Raw genomic sequence first — 16,255 nt, 5'->3', positions numbered from 1 at the left:
GTACCAAGAGGTCAGGGAACGGACTTCTGGCGCCCTCAAGTATAAATCACTTAGCTGAACCTGTCTCAAATCAGGACAGGCCCTATGAACCATTTGAATAGAAGTGTGTGTGTGGCTCTATGATAGAAATCATATGATTTCTCTATTGAGAAATCATAATTCTGTGTTGCTGGCACTTATTTCAAACATTCTTACCTAAGATCTTGCCTCTGTAGGACTACCTCCCTTCTGCTCACTCCCCTCCATCATTCTGACTGCCTTTGAAGGCCCAGTCCACACTGACCTCTCTTCTCCAGCCCCTGTGGCTTTTATTGCTGCCTCCCCCTGGACTCCCCAAGTGGGGTGCAGCCTCCTCCAGGGACACTGCCATCCATGCCAGCACCGGGGACAGTGTCTGGAACACTGTAGGCATCCCCACAGGGCCTCATGTTTGTAGGAGCAGAGATTGTTATGGGGCATGCAGCTAGCACATTCCACAGCATCTTTTGAGTGGGAAGAGCTATTGTGGGCCTTGCGCACAGTAGGTGCCTAATACTACACACACTACTTGCTCAGTAAATGCTTGGTGGTGCAGCAGGGAAGGAGGTGACTTGACTCATGCTCTTCGGTGGCCTCTGAGTGTCAGTGATCTAGAACCTAGCAGTCATCCCTGCTCGTATCTGTGTGGGCTTGAGACCAGGCAGCTGGCTTCTTGCCATGGGTCAGTGCCATTTCCTGAAGCCCCCAGAAAGGAAATATTCTCTCCCTCTGCTCTAATCTGAAGAGCCCTCTCATTCCCGTGGTGTCCTGACTCTGCTGGCCCTACCCGTCAACAGTTAGGGCCAGAGCAGGGTTTCTGATCTCAAAAATGCTCAGCAGAGATTTGGGGCTGAAAGCCCATATGCTACTCCTAGTTCCATGTACTCAGTTCCCTGGGGAGGGGGCCCCGGGCACCCTGTTGAGCAGAGGGCCCTTGAGACGGTTACACACAGGCTGGGGTGCTGGGGTCACCCGCTGTTCCAAGAATGACATGGTCTCTGGGTGGTCTAGGGGCCTTTGCTGCATCTTTCCGCTTGCCGGTTTCGCTCATCATCAAATGATCTGTTAACACAACAGTTAAGCCCTGGACAACCCTCCAATTAATGATTAACAAACCTCAGGAGGCCAGAGTCCTGGGAAGGGGAGGAGGGCTTTCGGAGGCAGGGCTGCGGCAGGTACTGCCCAGGCAAGGACCAAGCACCCCGTGTAGACGAAGTGTCAAATTCCACAGGCTCTGAGACACATATTTCTTAGGTGAGGGTGTGTGTGTTGGGGAGGGAGGTGGGCAGGCTAGAAAAGGGAAAGTTAGGGTAACAGCGTGTCTTGGATTTGGTTCCAGATCTGTGTTGAGGGCTATGTCAGTTAGACCTGGGAGATTATTTCGGCCAACCTTGCTTTAGAAACAATGGCGGGCCTGAGTCAAAGGTGCACCAGATGATAATTCTCCTCCAGGATTCTTTCCATTAGCGGCGGTCATAACAACAGCTAACATTATTGTGGGCTTACTATGTGCCAGGCGCGGTGTTGAGACTTTGCCTACATTATTAAGTCCTTAAAAGGTGTCTATGACGACAGCACTAATATTCTCTCCATGTGACTGATGAGGAAACTGAGGCTCAGAGACACCAGTGTTCTAGTGCAGCCCCACTGGGTCAGCGGGTAGTGGAGTTTGAATTCTACACCAGGGGTCTGGTGCAGAACCTGGGCTCCTGGCCGCCTTCCGTGCTGCTGGCCACATGCTCCTAACCCACTCCCTCCGCCTGCGTCCTTGGTTGGTTGGTCTGCAGGAGTGACAGAATTCTTTTTGTCCCGTCTACTGATATGGCCTTGGAGGAGGACCCACGCAGTGAGCTTGGCACCGCCTCTGACAGAGAGCTCCTGGAACTGGGGGGAGGGTCTCCGCAACAGCCTGACGCCTTCTGGTTGTTACGGCAATGTGGAGGGGTGTAAAGTGTTACAAGGCGGGAAGGCAAGTTCTTGTGTTCAAAGTGGACCCCTGGGAACGAGGTGCTTCAAACATCACCACGGGGACGCAATCTCTTAAGACTCCCAAGGTAAACTGGTCTCTGGCTTTTTCAGGTTACCCTGGGCCCCTAAAAGGCCACAGACACTGGAAGGTGGCCCTGGCATTGGTAGTGAAGATACTAATGGCAAAGACTTTTGCAGTGATTCATGACAGGCTGGCCACTATTCCAAGGGCTTTGTGTCAAAGAACTCAATCCTCACAACGACTTTAAGTAGCACGTTCTATTATTATCCCCTTTCATAGACAAGGAAACTGAGTCAGAGTTTCAGATTCCCCTGTGCTCGGCGGCAAGCGTTTGGGTGGAGGTGCCTGCCCCCACCCCAGTGCCCGCAGTCTAGCGGGGACAATGACCCGGGAGCAGGGTGACTGTACTGCAGGTGCATGGCCAAGCACAGAGCACAGCTGGAAGGGAGGCAACCCTAGGCTTGGCGTGGCTTCAGGGCAGCCTGTGAGCAGAACAGCAGAGATGAGGGTGGAGGCAGGTGGAAGTGAGACCCTGAGGCACCACGTGAAGGGTTGGGCACTGTCCCGAAGGTAGCAGGGGCTGGTGGACGCATTTGCCAGGGAGTGACGGGACCGGACTTGGGTTCTGCAAAGACCATGCTGGCTGCACCGTAGGCCTGGGTGGGAGGAGATGTGCCGTAGGCCTGGAGGCCACCAAGGCAGGCCAGAGGCGTTGGTGCCCTGAGAGGGGAGTGGTGGTGGGGACAGAAAGAGGACAGATCCAGAAGAGGCAGAATCAAAGAAGTTTTCAGACTCAGTGCCTAAGGGGGCAGGTCAAGGACAACCATGGGCTCTGACTTTGAACCCCTGGGTGGATTCGTGATGTCGTTTCTGAGACAGAGGCCCGGGAAAAGCAGGTCTGTGGGAAGGTGATTTCAGTTTGGACGTTCTGTGCCTCTGGGCTAACCATGCGTGGGCAAACAGCTTTATCATGAATTCCCAGCTGCTTCCAGAATCTGCACTGAGCAGTGTGTGTCCTGGCATGTCAGAGGGTGGGGAAGGGATGGGGGATCTGTGCTGGGCTCCACACTGGGGAGAGCAGTCCAAAATCCTCCTGCCAGGAAGGTGACACATCCACTCCCTTTTACACATGGGGACATGATGGTCCCATGACACTGCTTGACCAGGGGGCTGCCAACAGTATGAACAAGCTTGGGCTTCTTCCATCTCCTCTGCACTGGGGAGGGGGCTCTGCTTCTCCCCTCTTCACTAGCTTCTGTCTCTGCTGAACTCTAGACCTGGGGTTAGTGTTGCAGAGTTAAGAGGGCAAAGTACTATGTATGCTCATGTCCACAGTCTCATTCAAACCTCCTCTATGCCTGATGAAGATGGTACTCTCATCCCATTTTAAAGATGAAGAAAAGGAGGCTCAGAGAGGTTAGGAGACCTGTCCCCATCACACAGCTATTCACTATGCCTCAAAGTATCTTTTCCAGATCCTGTCTTTGCCACTCATGGAGACAGAGTGGCTGCTCTCCAAGCGGAAGGTGGCATAAAGACACACAGAGCTCCCCCGGGGTGGGGTTCTGGGGCAAGGATGAGAAGGAAGAGGTGTGAAACCACAGGGAGGCGCTGAGCACACCCCACAACATGGCTGCCTGGCTGTGGGAATCCTCATGGCCCCTCACCCTAGGCCTACAAAATCTGAAGTCAGAAGAGACAAGCCCTCACCATTTCAGGTCAACTTGGATTTTGCTTTTTGGTTCAGAAGAAGGGAGCAGGTACAAACTTGCTTCTCTCTCCTTGGACATGCAGGTGAAAATATAAACTTTCCACAGCTCACCATTAGTCTGGGGCTTTTAAAGGTCTCTGGCTACCGTCTTAGCCCCCAGGAATCATTTGTGGAAAAAGGTAGGGGATAGAAAAATGACACCAAGAGCTTGCACCTCTGCCCTCACACAACTGGGCTCCTGGGGTACTGGGGCAGTGACATTAGACTTCCCTCACTCATCTCACAAGGCCTGACGCTGGCCACCACCTCTGCCCATAGATTGCATCACGGTTTCCAGTCCAACAAGACAAAGGCCTCAGGTATATGATAACAGGAATCAAATAGAACTAATTTTTTTTTCCTCCCTTATCACTTTGCACACATGAAATCTATATTTTAATTAGTTTTCAATACATAATCTTTTTTTTTAAAGAATGAAATCCTACCCCCAAATTATTCTTAGAGAAAGAAAGATTCATAAGTTTCTTAAGAAAATCTATATGTGCTCAATGCATTTAAATAACACTCATTAAAGTGAACTGCATGCAAGCTGGCTTCTCTAGTCACAGAAGAGAGACAATCGCTTGACCTATTGCAAATCAAAAAGCATTTCTGCACCACGTTTATTTTTCAGTTGGTTAAGTTTTAAATTAAAGTCCCAATGCCCTTTTTGGGAAGGCAGACTCTCATAGCCCCAACAGAAATTTCAGCTCCATCGATTGGAAGATAATTACAAGAAACAAAATGTGAAATTTTAAATCGGGGCACTAATGAAGTCTAAAAATACCAGTGGCCCATCCCTCTGGCTGGCAAGACCTGTTCTTCATGGAGGGGATCTCTCCATAATTACTCAACCTCGTGAGAGGCCAGGTTGTCATGTCAAACAATAGAGGAAAAATCGCGGGACTTTAATGAGCTAGCTCTCAAGGAGCTCTATGGTGAATCTTATTATAATGCCGGGCAAGCTTTCAAACCGAACAGGAGAAACGGAAAGTTCTCCTTCTTTTTTTTCCTTCCTTAAGTGGAGTTCTGACTAGTGTTGATACCATCACGCGGTGCCTCCTGGTTCTCACTTGGAGCCAGCTGTCTGTCATTTAGGAGTGTGAAATCAATTGGGTTTTGGAGATGTAAAATCCCTAGGGGCGAAATTAAAAGTGACCCAAATCCAAACCCACATGGTCTTGTCAGGAATATGATTCTCACATGGTAAGTTTCAAAGATTTGGTTTTAAAATTCGGGTTTCTTATTTTAAAAAATATGCAGTTGTTTGACATTAGATCTGACAGACAAATTATAGCTTTAGCAATAAAGGCTTTTAAGATTAGAAATGAAAGGAGAAATTACTTAAAAAAAAAAACACAAAAAAACCCACACAACCCACCCAGGCTTGAGTTTGGAGGCATTTGTATGTTCATGCTTCATTGTCTTTCTTCACCACAAATATAAGGGGATAAATCAGCTGATGAGGGCCATAAATAGAGAGGTGAGTTAAATGTAATCTCTGGGGACACAGCCTGCTCACTGGCCGACTATGGAAATCAGCGTGACAGATGGGTCACCGGTTGTCGCTGGCTGGAGCTGGAGGGATCTCACTGGCTTACCAGAAGGCAGGGCTGTGGACACTTCCTAGGCTGACCCTATGCCTGGCCTCACCAAGCCCTGAATCCACCCTCCAGGGCTAGCAGGACAAACTCCCTCAGGGGCCCTCTCTCTCCTTCCCTCCTGTCTGCGGGTTTGAGCTCAGTACAGAGGATGGTTCACGCCCTCTGGCCCCAGAAAGATGTTACAGGTGAGGCTCTGCAATGGCGTGCTGGCCCAGTGTGTCCCTACCGCCTGTAACTTCCTGGGCCCCTAACTTATGGGCTCAGGGTGCTGATTATAGAACGCACCTGTGCCTTTGAGGAGGCGGACCCCAGTTCTGTGCCAAGCTCCAAACCAGGGACTTTAGGCCCAACTGGGCCAGTTCCCTTTCTGCCCAGAATAAGTCCTTTTCCTAGATACATGTCTGAAACTTGGCAAATCAGTAAGACCTTTCAACAGCCCTAGGAGGCCTCTGGGGGAGGGGGAGATGCCCCTATGGTGGGAGAGGGAAGCCCACCCAGTGCCTTGGGCTTTGGTACAGCCTTGGGAGCAGCCAGGACACCCATTTCCCAGTGTATCAGATCTGGCCGTGTATAAACTGGGAGTAAGGTTTTTTTTTTTTCCCTTTTTAGGGGAGAGAGCGCTTAACCAAAACAATTCAAACAAAAAATCAATTTAGTCAATTTTTTTTTTAAAAAAGATCTTAAACAAAGCAAGAGTTTACCAGAATTTAGATGTAATTTTCTATAATTTTGTCATTTAAAACTAGTGCTGATTTCCAAAACAAAGGCAGTTGGGGCACAATCAGATTGGGAATGAAACCCAGTGGAGATCTAGACACGGCTTTGTTGTGGGGATGCCTGACGAGGTCCGAAAATTGCTTGAAAGAATAAAGATAGAGATGCATGAGAGCAGGCAGGAAAGAATGACTAGTGGGAGTCATTGCTCTGCAGAGAGACAGGGCCCCCTGAGAAGCCATCTCCAGGGGCTCTGAGTGAGAAGGCTGAGAAGTGATGCCCAGAGGTCCACACCTCCTAGGACTCCCCTCTTTCAAAGGAGGCCTGGGTACCCCGGCAGGCAGACCGCCCACCATGTGCCCTCCTGCCTGCCACTGGGTCCAGGCCTGGCTGCCTCCCCTCTCTACTCAGCAGGAGAGGGGCTTGGCTGTCTGGAGCTCTAAGGGATAGCAAGTAAGTCTGGGGCGGATAAACCCCACCAGTCTAACATCTGTGGTCCCTTGTCCTCCTGCCCCCTTCTGCATTCCAGCTGGAGAGATCCCTGAGACAGACCTCAGGAGTGATGCCTGTTTGCTGATGCACTTTGTCCGAACCCTAAGGCTGGGGGCTCATCCTGCAGCCTCTGTTGTCAAGGATCTGCCTTGAAAACTGCCCTGGGGGTGGGGCAAAGGGGTTAACTGAAGGCTGAGGCTAGAGGTGCTCTTTCCTGGAGCCTCACAGAGCCACCCTTGGGTCCTTGAAACAAAAAATCCAAGTGGCTCAGGATGGTCTGGGAGTGTCTCCTGGGGAAGAGACATTCCCCTCACCTAATGTCTGAGGAGCTGCTCTCATCCGATGGCACAGCAGAGGGTGCTTTTCTGGGGAAGGACACAATTCATGTTCTGACTGTTCTTATGGGTGGAAAATGGAGAAGGCCCCACAAAGGACTGTTCCATGGAGCCCTAAGAGGAGCAGATGATTCCTGCTCATTCCATACTTGGCCTGGCCTTGGGGTCAGAGGTGAGAATGGCTTAGGGCTTGGGCTGGAGGCAGAAGGACCCTGGACTTTGCAGGCTCTTCCTTCCCTTCCTCTCCCTGCCAGCTCACAGGTCCTCGCCTTGCTTTCCTTCCCTCCTCCACCTTCCCCTCTGCCTCCTCTGCCTGAGGCCAGGCTGTCTTGGGCAGGGGGAGGCCCCGCCACTACTTCTGGGCTGGGTGAGGCCAGGGAGGGACCTGCTGGAGAGCACACTCCTGTCCGCACTGCTGTCATGACTGCTCGGGGAAGCACAGATGTGGGCACACAGGAGTATGTGGGCAGCGGAACTTACCTTTGGGGTGCCCGGGGTCGGTGAACTCATACTTCCCCACGCCAATGGTCCGCAGCATCTGTAGCCCGTGGGTTGAGTCAGTCGTGGGGGGCCCATTGGTGGCAGGGGCACTGCTGGGGAGGGTGGCAGATGGCTGGGCTGGTGGTGGTGGAGGCAGCAGAGGCCCTGCCATGTGGCCGTTGCCCACGGCAGTGGGTCCCGGGCGGCCCACCTGCCCCACACCAGGCAGTGTGGACATGGCCAGGGGCTGCGGGCTGGCATACAGGGCCTGGGCGGGCATGTTGACCACCACGCTGCTCAGTGGCTGAGAGGGTGCCTGTGGGAGCGAGTAGTGGCCTGGCATCAGCGGGAGCTGGGGCCCCACGTGGGGAGGCAGTGAGGGCGTCACCCCAATGACTGGGGCCTGGACGTTTACAGCCGGGCTGAAGGTGGGAGGCTGGGTCACTCCATAGGAGTGTGCGATCAGGGCGGGCTGGCTCCCGGCGGCCACCGTGGTCACCCACGGCCCTGTGCCTGCAAGGGAGACAGAAGAGATGTCATCTGCTGGATACACATTCCCTCGGCAAACACTGACTGCCCCAGGCCCTGGGCTGGGTGCTGAGGTCACAGAGGTGGAAAAGACACCTGCATCCAGGAACCCCCAGGCTAAAAATCTGTGATTATGGTAGCATAGGATAAATGCTTTGGGGGTATATGAGCAGATGGCCGTGGAGGCTCAGAGGGGGAGCACAATCTACTTGGGAGAGCTCAAGAGGCAACAAAAGAGAGAGAAAAAAAGCAGAGACCTTCAAAGAGTTCTGGGTTCAAATTTTGACTCTGCCATTTATTAGCCAGGAGCCCCGGGCAAGGTGCTTATCTTCTCTGAGCCTCATTCTTCTCGTCTGTTAAATGGAACTAGCAACACCTACCTCAGAGGTCTCTTGGGATGAATTGAATGAGGAAAATGTATTTGGAAAAAAAGAAAAAAGAAAAACTAGCAGAGTGTTTGGCATGTATTAAATGTTCCATAAATGTTGGTGTTTTTCCTTCCTTTCTGGAGAATAGCTGTCTGGAGGAGGTGGGGAGAAAGGTGGATTGTGAAGATAGTAGGTGTTTGCTGGGCAAGGTGAGAACACCAGAACCTGGAGCCGTGCAAGGGCCCTGTGGTGCAGGAAGGGAGAGCAGGAGGTGTGGGAAGTGGGGGAAGGCGGGCAGGAGCTGGGGGGCCAGGCTTTCTCCTAAGCAACCTCTGCATGGCCGGCCCTGGGGGAAACAACAGAAGTGCATTTGGCCCTTAAGGGAATTTTGACTGAAGAAGACACACCTCCTGAGACTTGATACAAGATTCGAGGCCTGCTGAGCCCAGGTCAGGCCGAGCACGGTCAGGTCCCCTTGAGCTGAGCTGACACTGAGGTGACCCAAGCGTGCTTGTGAGCGAAGCCAGAAGACACTGTGACAGGGAAGGCAGCCTGGGTCACCGCTGACTGAATAAGTGTGGGGCTAGGTCTCCATCACCCAAATGCCACCTTGGTTTTCATGATGCTGCTGGAATGGCAGTATAGACTGAGGGCAGGGAGGCTGAGGAAGAGAATGGGGGCCAGGGGGCCACTCAGGACCCCCAGCCCCAGAGACGAGAAGGGGAGCTGAGAGCTCCCTCACAGAAATAGGAGGTTAGAGAAAACTAGAAGCTGGCAAATATTGGTGAAGCAGTGCCGGCAAGATTCTAGAATAGGCTGCTAAGGGGGATTGTCCCTAAGTCTGAGGAAGAGGAGCCAGCTGTGAGCCAGCCTGGTGTCTTAAGCACAAGACATGCCATCCTAAGCTCATTTCTCTCCAGGATTAGCCAGGGAGCCTGGAACGATGCACCAGAACTTGGGAGCACAGCTAGTGACTTCTCTGGGAACTCTGGTGAAGGTACAGAGATGCCGGGCCATGGCGGTGACTGATTATCAGAGTGCGATTGGCCCAGAGGATGCTGGGGACCTAAAGGAGGTCTCTAGTGATGTGCACTGAGCCCTGCTCACCCTATTTATCAATGAGTTGTATGACAGGGAGGATATCACCACTCAATCTGGAGGTGACATCATATTGGGAGGGTTAGGCAAAGGTCAGCAATAAAGAGCTGGAATCTAAGAGATCTTTAGAGTCCTAGGGGAAGATATTGACAAGGACTTGCCTGTGAGTCCCCACACCCCGCTGCCTAAGGCAGATTGAGAGGACGGGGGTCAGAATTGCTGCCATGACAGTCTTGGGGTCTCACTGGTGACAGCGCATGTCTGGGGCTAGCAGCCAATCAGAAGTGACCTAAGGCTGCGGTGGTCAAAGTAGAGGGGCTGAATGAAGGAGGTGCTGGTCATAGCACATGTGGGCTCTTTGCGTTGGGTTCCGGGCCCTGAGGGACACAGAGGGAGAAATAATTCTCTGGAGGGCAAAGGAACTGGCAGCCACAGGCTTTGGAGTGTGGCCGAGGGACCTGGTGTGTTTATCCTGCAGAAGACTTGGAGGGGAGGATGAGTGGGGTATCTGTAGGGCTGTGGTGTGGAGGGCCAAGCAGACGAGTTCTGTGTATCCTAAGGGGAGATCTGGGACCAATGTGTGGTAACAGGGAAGGTGTTGTTATGGTCAGAGCTGACCCAAGAAGGCCTGGAGTGCTGTAGGAGGTGAGGAGTCCTCAGTCCCGGGGGGTGGAGCATCCTGGTTCTCATTTCAACATTGGCAAGGCAAAACCTCCCTGGACGGTGTGACTTGAGAGACATATGAACCAGAATCCTGAGGTTTGGGAAGGACTATTCAAAATAACACAAAGCAGATTCACAGTCACTCCTGTGATGTCACTCTCACTCCCTTCACCTCCGCCAAAGCTTTCTTGAGTAGCAGAGAAAGGGGTAGAGATGCAGCTACTGCCCAGGACACACAGGGTCCCTACCCGCAGGCAGCCTGAGGCCTGGGCTGCTGCAGGCCCGTGAGCTGGGACCTGCTGAGGAGCTGGAGTACCCAGGGGGCCTCTGACCCCCTTCCCAGCCTCGCCGTGGGAGTCTCTGGCTGCCGATGAAGTACACACCTGGATTGTCGCTCTCCCTCATCTGTTTGGAGGGTGGCTCATCAGTGTCCCAGGGCGTGGACTGATTGATGGGCGTCTGCCCCCACCGGATGCTGGTCGTGAGTCCCTGGGACTGATTGTCCGCTTTGGAGATTCCAGGGGCCTGGGGAGAAGCAGAGCAGGAGGATGAGCATGGCCTGACTAGGGCTGCTGCCTTGGGGCCCATCCACGGAGTGGTGCCACGGGGCCAGCGGCAGAGACCGGGCCCCACACCCAGCGCCACCGGGGAGCTGCAGAGCATTGGGGCTTAGTGTTTGTAGGCTTCTGCTGCAGTCCCACCCCCAGGAACACCCAACCCAGTGCCTCCCCCGCCGCCCTCTGCGGTCAGGCCCCATACCAGCCTCTGAGGCCCCCACGTGCCCCTCCACGGAGGAGGTGTGGGGAGGGTAGGGGCTGAGACCTGTGAGAGGACAGCTCAGCACAGGTAGCATCTTCCCTGGGACCCTCGGCTCCTTGTTGAGGGAAGGAGGGAGGCTCTCTGTTTCAGGATCTCATTCTCTAATTTAGATATTTAGATTAATGAGAAAATGAACCCCAGGTTGAAAACAAACATTAGCACAGCATTGGTCTCTGAGCTACAGCCTTGATGGAATATTATACGGTCATTAAAAATCATGTTTACTGAAATGCATAATGAGATGGAAAAATGCTTACACTATAATGTTAAATGAGAAAAGCAGGACATAAAATGACACAAATAGAAGCTCACATGTAAAACAGTACGTGTAGGAGAGAACAAACCAAAATGCTAGCCGGGGTGTTATTCTTGGTGAGAGGAATATGGGTAACTTCTACTCTCTTGTCCCTACTTCTCTGTATGCCAAATTTTCTACTATGGCCATTACCATTATAATAAGAAAAAAAAAAAGAAAGAAGAACAAGAAGAAATCCAAAAGCATGTTGGAGAGCCTGGGATTGGGATCACTGCGATGTGGCGGGGGTGGGGGGTGGGTCTCAACACAGGTGGTTTCAGGAAGTTTCCACAGTTCCCAAGACTGCAGCCAGAGCCCCAACCAGGTTGGGGGTGAAGGAGGAGGTGGGGTGGGGGGGCAGAGCCGGCTGTCCCCCAGGGGGGCCTGAAGGGGCATCTGCAGGCTTCTCTCAGGTAAGGGCCATGGTCTTCCTGACTTCTCACAGAAGCTGACCCAGTGAGCCAGCTGGTGGGGGCAGCGCCCCACTGGGCCTCCCTGAGCAGCGGGAATGGCTGAGTAGGGGCAGGTGGAGAGGAGGGAGGACAGCACTTATTGGGTCTTTGATGCCTAATGCAGATGACAAACAGCGCCTGCATTAGGGCCGGCTGGGAGGAGCGGAGCCGTATCCCATTAGGACCTGTGGGCTGCAAGGAGCTAATTGCATTAGGCTGCACTTTATCTCTGGCCTGCATTTCAGATGCTTCGCTTCTGTGAACAGAGCAGGAAACAAAGGGACGAGTGAGTCTCCGGAGGAAAGAACAATTCAATGGACAAGCTTCCTTCTCAGAGGCCCCTGCCCCATTTCTGTCAGTGGGACAAATGGGAGCTTGGGGTTGGCTGTGGGGGTGGGGGTGCTGGGGAGGGGGCTGGGGATTTAGCCACACTCACCGATAGTCCTGTGGCACTTAGGGAACAAAAGCGTGGCTTCTAGAGCATTCTCTGTAAACAGAGGGCTTTGCAGAGCGCCCTGCTTGCAGCCAGCTCTGCATTCCCAGCTTCCCCTGGGTGCTCGGGGGCTGGGAGGTGCAGAGGTCGCTTCCCATAACCAGAGGCTTGCGAAGGGGAAGGAGCCTGTGGGATGTCCCATTCAGGGCCCTGTCTGGGGGGTGAGGTTTGAAGGACGACACTCCAGCCTCCTCGAGCACCCTCCTTCACGGACAGTACAGAGACCCCTCTGCCAGGAGGGGGTGCTGCAGCCCCTCTCTGCAGCCCGGGGTTCCCGGAGGCCTCTCAGGCCAGAGGCAGGTCTGGTTTTCAGGGTCCTTCCACCCTTGCCATTTGTCCCCCGCTGAATCAGCGTGGTGCCTCCTCCGCCTGGTACTTTGGGACAGGGTCCGGAAGGGCTCTGGGAGTTTAAAGGCTCTGGGCCTTATGGCAGCGGCTGCCACCAGTAAGGGGGGTTAGGGTCTCCTCCTCCACAGTGAGTAACCCGATTCTGAACTTGAAAACTTTAGGAGTCCCTGTTTTTGCTCTAAAACTGTGGGGTTTCTGAACTTGAAACACTGCACACTTTTGCAAGCGCTTAGTCCCTTGGCTCCAAAACCTTCCTGCCAGGTCATTCACCAATGCATTTTTTGGTTAGTTGGTTTGTTCAGTAAACAAGCACTGGGCCTCTGCTCCCTGCCAGGCCCTGCCCCGGGCACTGGGGATGGGGTGACTGAGACTCAGCCCTGCCCTCAGGCGGCTGCTCCCAGCGGAGTGGAGCACTCAGCTCTGCAAATTGTACGCAAGTCAGCCTCCTGAAGGAAGCCGGGGGCACAGGGGTGAGCCCAGAATGGCTGGGTGCAGCCAGGGGTGGCTACAGCAGGCCTACTGCTTGGCTCTGTCTTTCACGACGATTACAGGCAAGTTCTTATGTACAAGAAAGCCGTTCTGCTGTGAGAAGGGAAACAGGGTCTTTCATTTTTTCCTTTAGGAAAGATAAATAAGGCCACTCTCTCTACTCACACTAGCAACTTCTGAAGCTACGAGCAAATCACAGCTCAGAAATTTCTATTTATTTATTTATTTTTAAACAATGAAATGAACATTCCTTTCTCCACTCCCTCAAGAAAAAACTGGATACGGTTGTGCATTTTGCCAGGGGCCTGGGCGCCCAGGTGGGTGAGGGATGTTGCAGCTGGTGATGGGAATCAGCGGGGCCTGACCGGAGCCCTTCCTCCCGCCAAGGGCTCCAGGCCCAAAGTAAACGCATGGTCTCCAGAGTTCTGGAGGCTTCGGGAGCACTGTGTGCGGGTCCATGGCTCCAGCTCTGAACTGAGCTCCTGCTAAGACTTTCTCCCTTGGTCCGGAGTCCCCAAAGGTCTGTGACTCCACCGAAGGCTCTCCAGGTCTCCCCCAGCCCGAGCAGGCCTCCCCAGTTCCACTTCTCCTTGCCAGGGGGATCCCAGCACAAGAATGCCACAGAAACCAACCAGGAGCACAGCCCAGGCCGGGGGAGGAAGGCAGGGCTGAGGGAAGCTCCCCTGGCCCCCTCCCACCGCATCATCTGGGACATCGGTGAAGCCACCCAGACATCTGGCCTTTTGCCAGCGTTCCTGGTCATGTTTCTGCTCCCCTGACATGATGATCCTCTGGGAGGAGTGACAAGAGAGAGGCAGGTGAGGAGAGCCCTCCTCCTGCCTGGTGCTTCGGAGAGGCCCTCTCTGCCCATCACTGGGCTGGGCAGGCTTCTCTCTGCTTCCCTTTAATGAGATGCTGATAGGATGCCTCATTAACGCCGCAGCTTTTAAACCCTAAGCTCTTGTAAATTTTCAAAGGTCACATTTTTACGGCAGCTGACAGCATCCTGCTTCTTTCAGTGACTGAAGAACACTAAAGACCCTGATCCTTTATGGATGAAGCTGGTCCAGGGGCGGGAACCTCACCGGGCGACAAGCCTCACAGGGCCCCTGGCTTGTGCTTTACCAGACTGGGGAGAACCAGGTACACATCGCCCACCGAGCCGCACTGGAGGCCTGCTCTGTTTGAGGGAAGCTGTGGGGGCCAAAGGTAGTGCACAATGCAAAGATGCCTGGCAGAGAGGGGTCAGGGGGCACTTTTCCTCCCACGAAGCACCTTGTGCCCACCAGGCGGTTCACCCATGATGCTGCGACTGCTCAGAGGGGCTACTTTTTGTTAATTTTCCCACCGAGAGGGAGCCCCTTTTTCTACTTTGCACAAAGGTGCCATGTAGGTGAGCAGCATCCCAGGTAGGCAGGAAGGTTTGAAAGATGATGGGATGGAGCTCGCCTGGGGCCCCTCACATGGGAGGAGTGACAACACCAGCACCCATGTCCGTCTCCTGCTGATGCTGATAAACCTGTGAACCTTGACCTTCTTTTTTTTTTTAAGATTTTATTTATTTATTTGAGAGAGAGAATGAGAGAGAGCACATGAGAGGGGGGAGGGTCAGAGGGAGAAGCAGACTCCCTGCCGAGCAGGGAGCCCGATGCGGGACTCGATCCTGGGACTCCAGGATCATGACCTGAGCCGAAGGCAGTCGCTTAACCAACTGAGCCACCCAGGTGCCCGAACCTTGACCTTCTTGTCACTTGTGTGGTGCTGACAGGGCTGGCAGGGACTGCCTTCTGCTGGGCTTCCCTGAGCACGGCTGGGCCCATCCCTCACAGCAGTGAGCCTCCTCCCCTCAAGGGACCCCGGAGCCCCCGAGCCCTCACCTCCATTTGCTTGGTCAGACAAAGCTTCCCTGCTCACTGTGGCCCAAAAGTACCACGGGACACTGGGTCATAGTGATCGTCAAGCTCAGCTCCTGCCCTCGAGGAGTCTACACTAGCAGGATGGGATAGGCCTGCACCAGGGACCCGGAGGATGACACAGGCTGGGAGAGCAGGAAACAGACCCATGAGGCTATGATATTATGACAGCTTGGGGCCAGGCCTTTTAAGAGGACTCACAGCCTCTGCCTGGGTCCCTCAGCTCCCCCCTGTCAGATGAATACCACCAAGTGACTCTAGTCAGCACCACCGAAACAGCAGATGGTCCAGCCAAGACCTCTCGGAGTTTGTGCACAAATTTGTGAGATACTTTGAAATATTGTTTAAAGCCACTAAAAGAAAAAAGATACACAGTCTACTGTGTATATTGCAAAATAGCAAAAGACCAAAAAGTCATCTGCGTGTTGCTCTTGACATATAAATGCAACAGTTTTGTATGTATCCTTTGTGTTCCACAGAGGATGCCTGCAGCATAACTCTAGTGGGGACTGTACATAAATGCTTTAGCTAAAGCTGGTGCAGCCTCTCCCCAAGCACACCCCAGCTGGGTGGGGGTGGGGGGATGGGGCCTTGGGTGAAAACTGACAAGCCCCAGGGAGGACAACAGCAGTGGGTAACCGGGGGCTGACTGCACTCTGAGCTTGACCTGCAGCCTCGGTTTTGTCTCACGACTCCCCGTAATTTCCACCTAATTTGGAAAAGACAAATTAGGTGGCTCTGGGTTTTGAGGGCCCCTTCTGATGAAGGACTGCTGTTGATGTGGCCTGAGCCCCACAGTGGACCTTGGGCATCTTCTCTGACTGCCTGCACCTTGGCAACACCCCCCATCTTGAGGTGGCAGCCAGAAAACTTGCTCTACCAGCTTCCCTTGCAGCTAGATTCCAGGCGTGGGTGAGGTTTTGGTCTGGAAGTTGGGCAACGTGAGGGAGCCGGCACAGCTCCAAGTCCACGGTCTGCAGAGGTTGCTGGTAGAGACCCACAGATTTGGGTGCACACCGATGGTGGAGGCCCTGGGGTCCCAGGCATAGCATCAGCTGTGAAAGCTGCCATTTCCTTTTCCTTCTTACTCTGGAAGGTTCTCAGGGCTCGTCTGAGAACAGCAAGAGTAGGTTCCCACCCAGTTCCCAGAAGAAGTGAATATGCTCAGGCCCCACTGATCACCAGGCCCTGGGCTATGCTGGGGAATCCCATCATGGTGGTGGCTGTGTGCACAGCGGGGCAGGCCACTCCCTGCAAGGAGTGGATGTTTCATCTCCTTCTCAGCATCCCTCCCCCTGCAAGGCACTGAGCCTCTTCATGGTGCCTACTCCACCTGTGGGGACAGGTGGAGGCCAGTTTAAACTTATTCAGTCTTGTATATTGGGGACTGAGTGTAGGAACCTCCC

General features: G+C 53.5%; 1 protein-coding gene across 1 annotated transcript in view; it reads right to left on the bottom strand.

The window, feature by feature from the left end:
* Positions 1 to 16,255, bottom strand: part of KLHL29 (kelch like family member 29) — a 140,225-nt gene that overhangs the window by 49,549 nt on the left and 74,421 nt on the right. The window contains exons 2-3 of the mRNA XM_044918799.1: positions 10,424 to 10,565; positions 7,384 to 7,896 (exon numbers count right to left, since the gene is read on the bottom strand). Of these exons, the coding sequence (XP_044774734.1) occupies positions 7,384 to 7,896; positions 10,424 to 10,565 (655 nt within the window). The remainder of the gene's footprint in view (positions 1 to 7,383; positions 7,897 to 10,423; positions 10,566 to 16,255) is intronic.

Source organism: Neomonachus schauinslandi, chromosome 10 (genome assembly GCF_002201575.2).
Source record: "Neomonachus schauinslandi chromosome 10, ASM220157v2, whole genome shotgun sequence".
Classification (NCBI taxonomy): domain Eukaryota; kingdom Metazoa; phylum Chordata; class Mammalia; order Carnivora; family Phocidae; genus Neomonachus; species Neomonachus schauinslandi.
The sequence above is the reverse complement of the archived record's forward strand: the minus strand, read 5'-3'. Positions and strand labels throughout refer to the sequence as shown.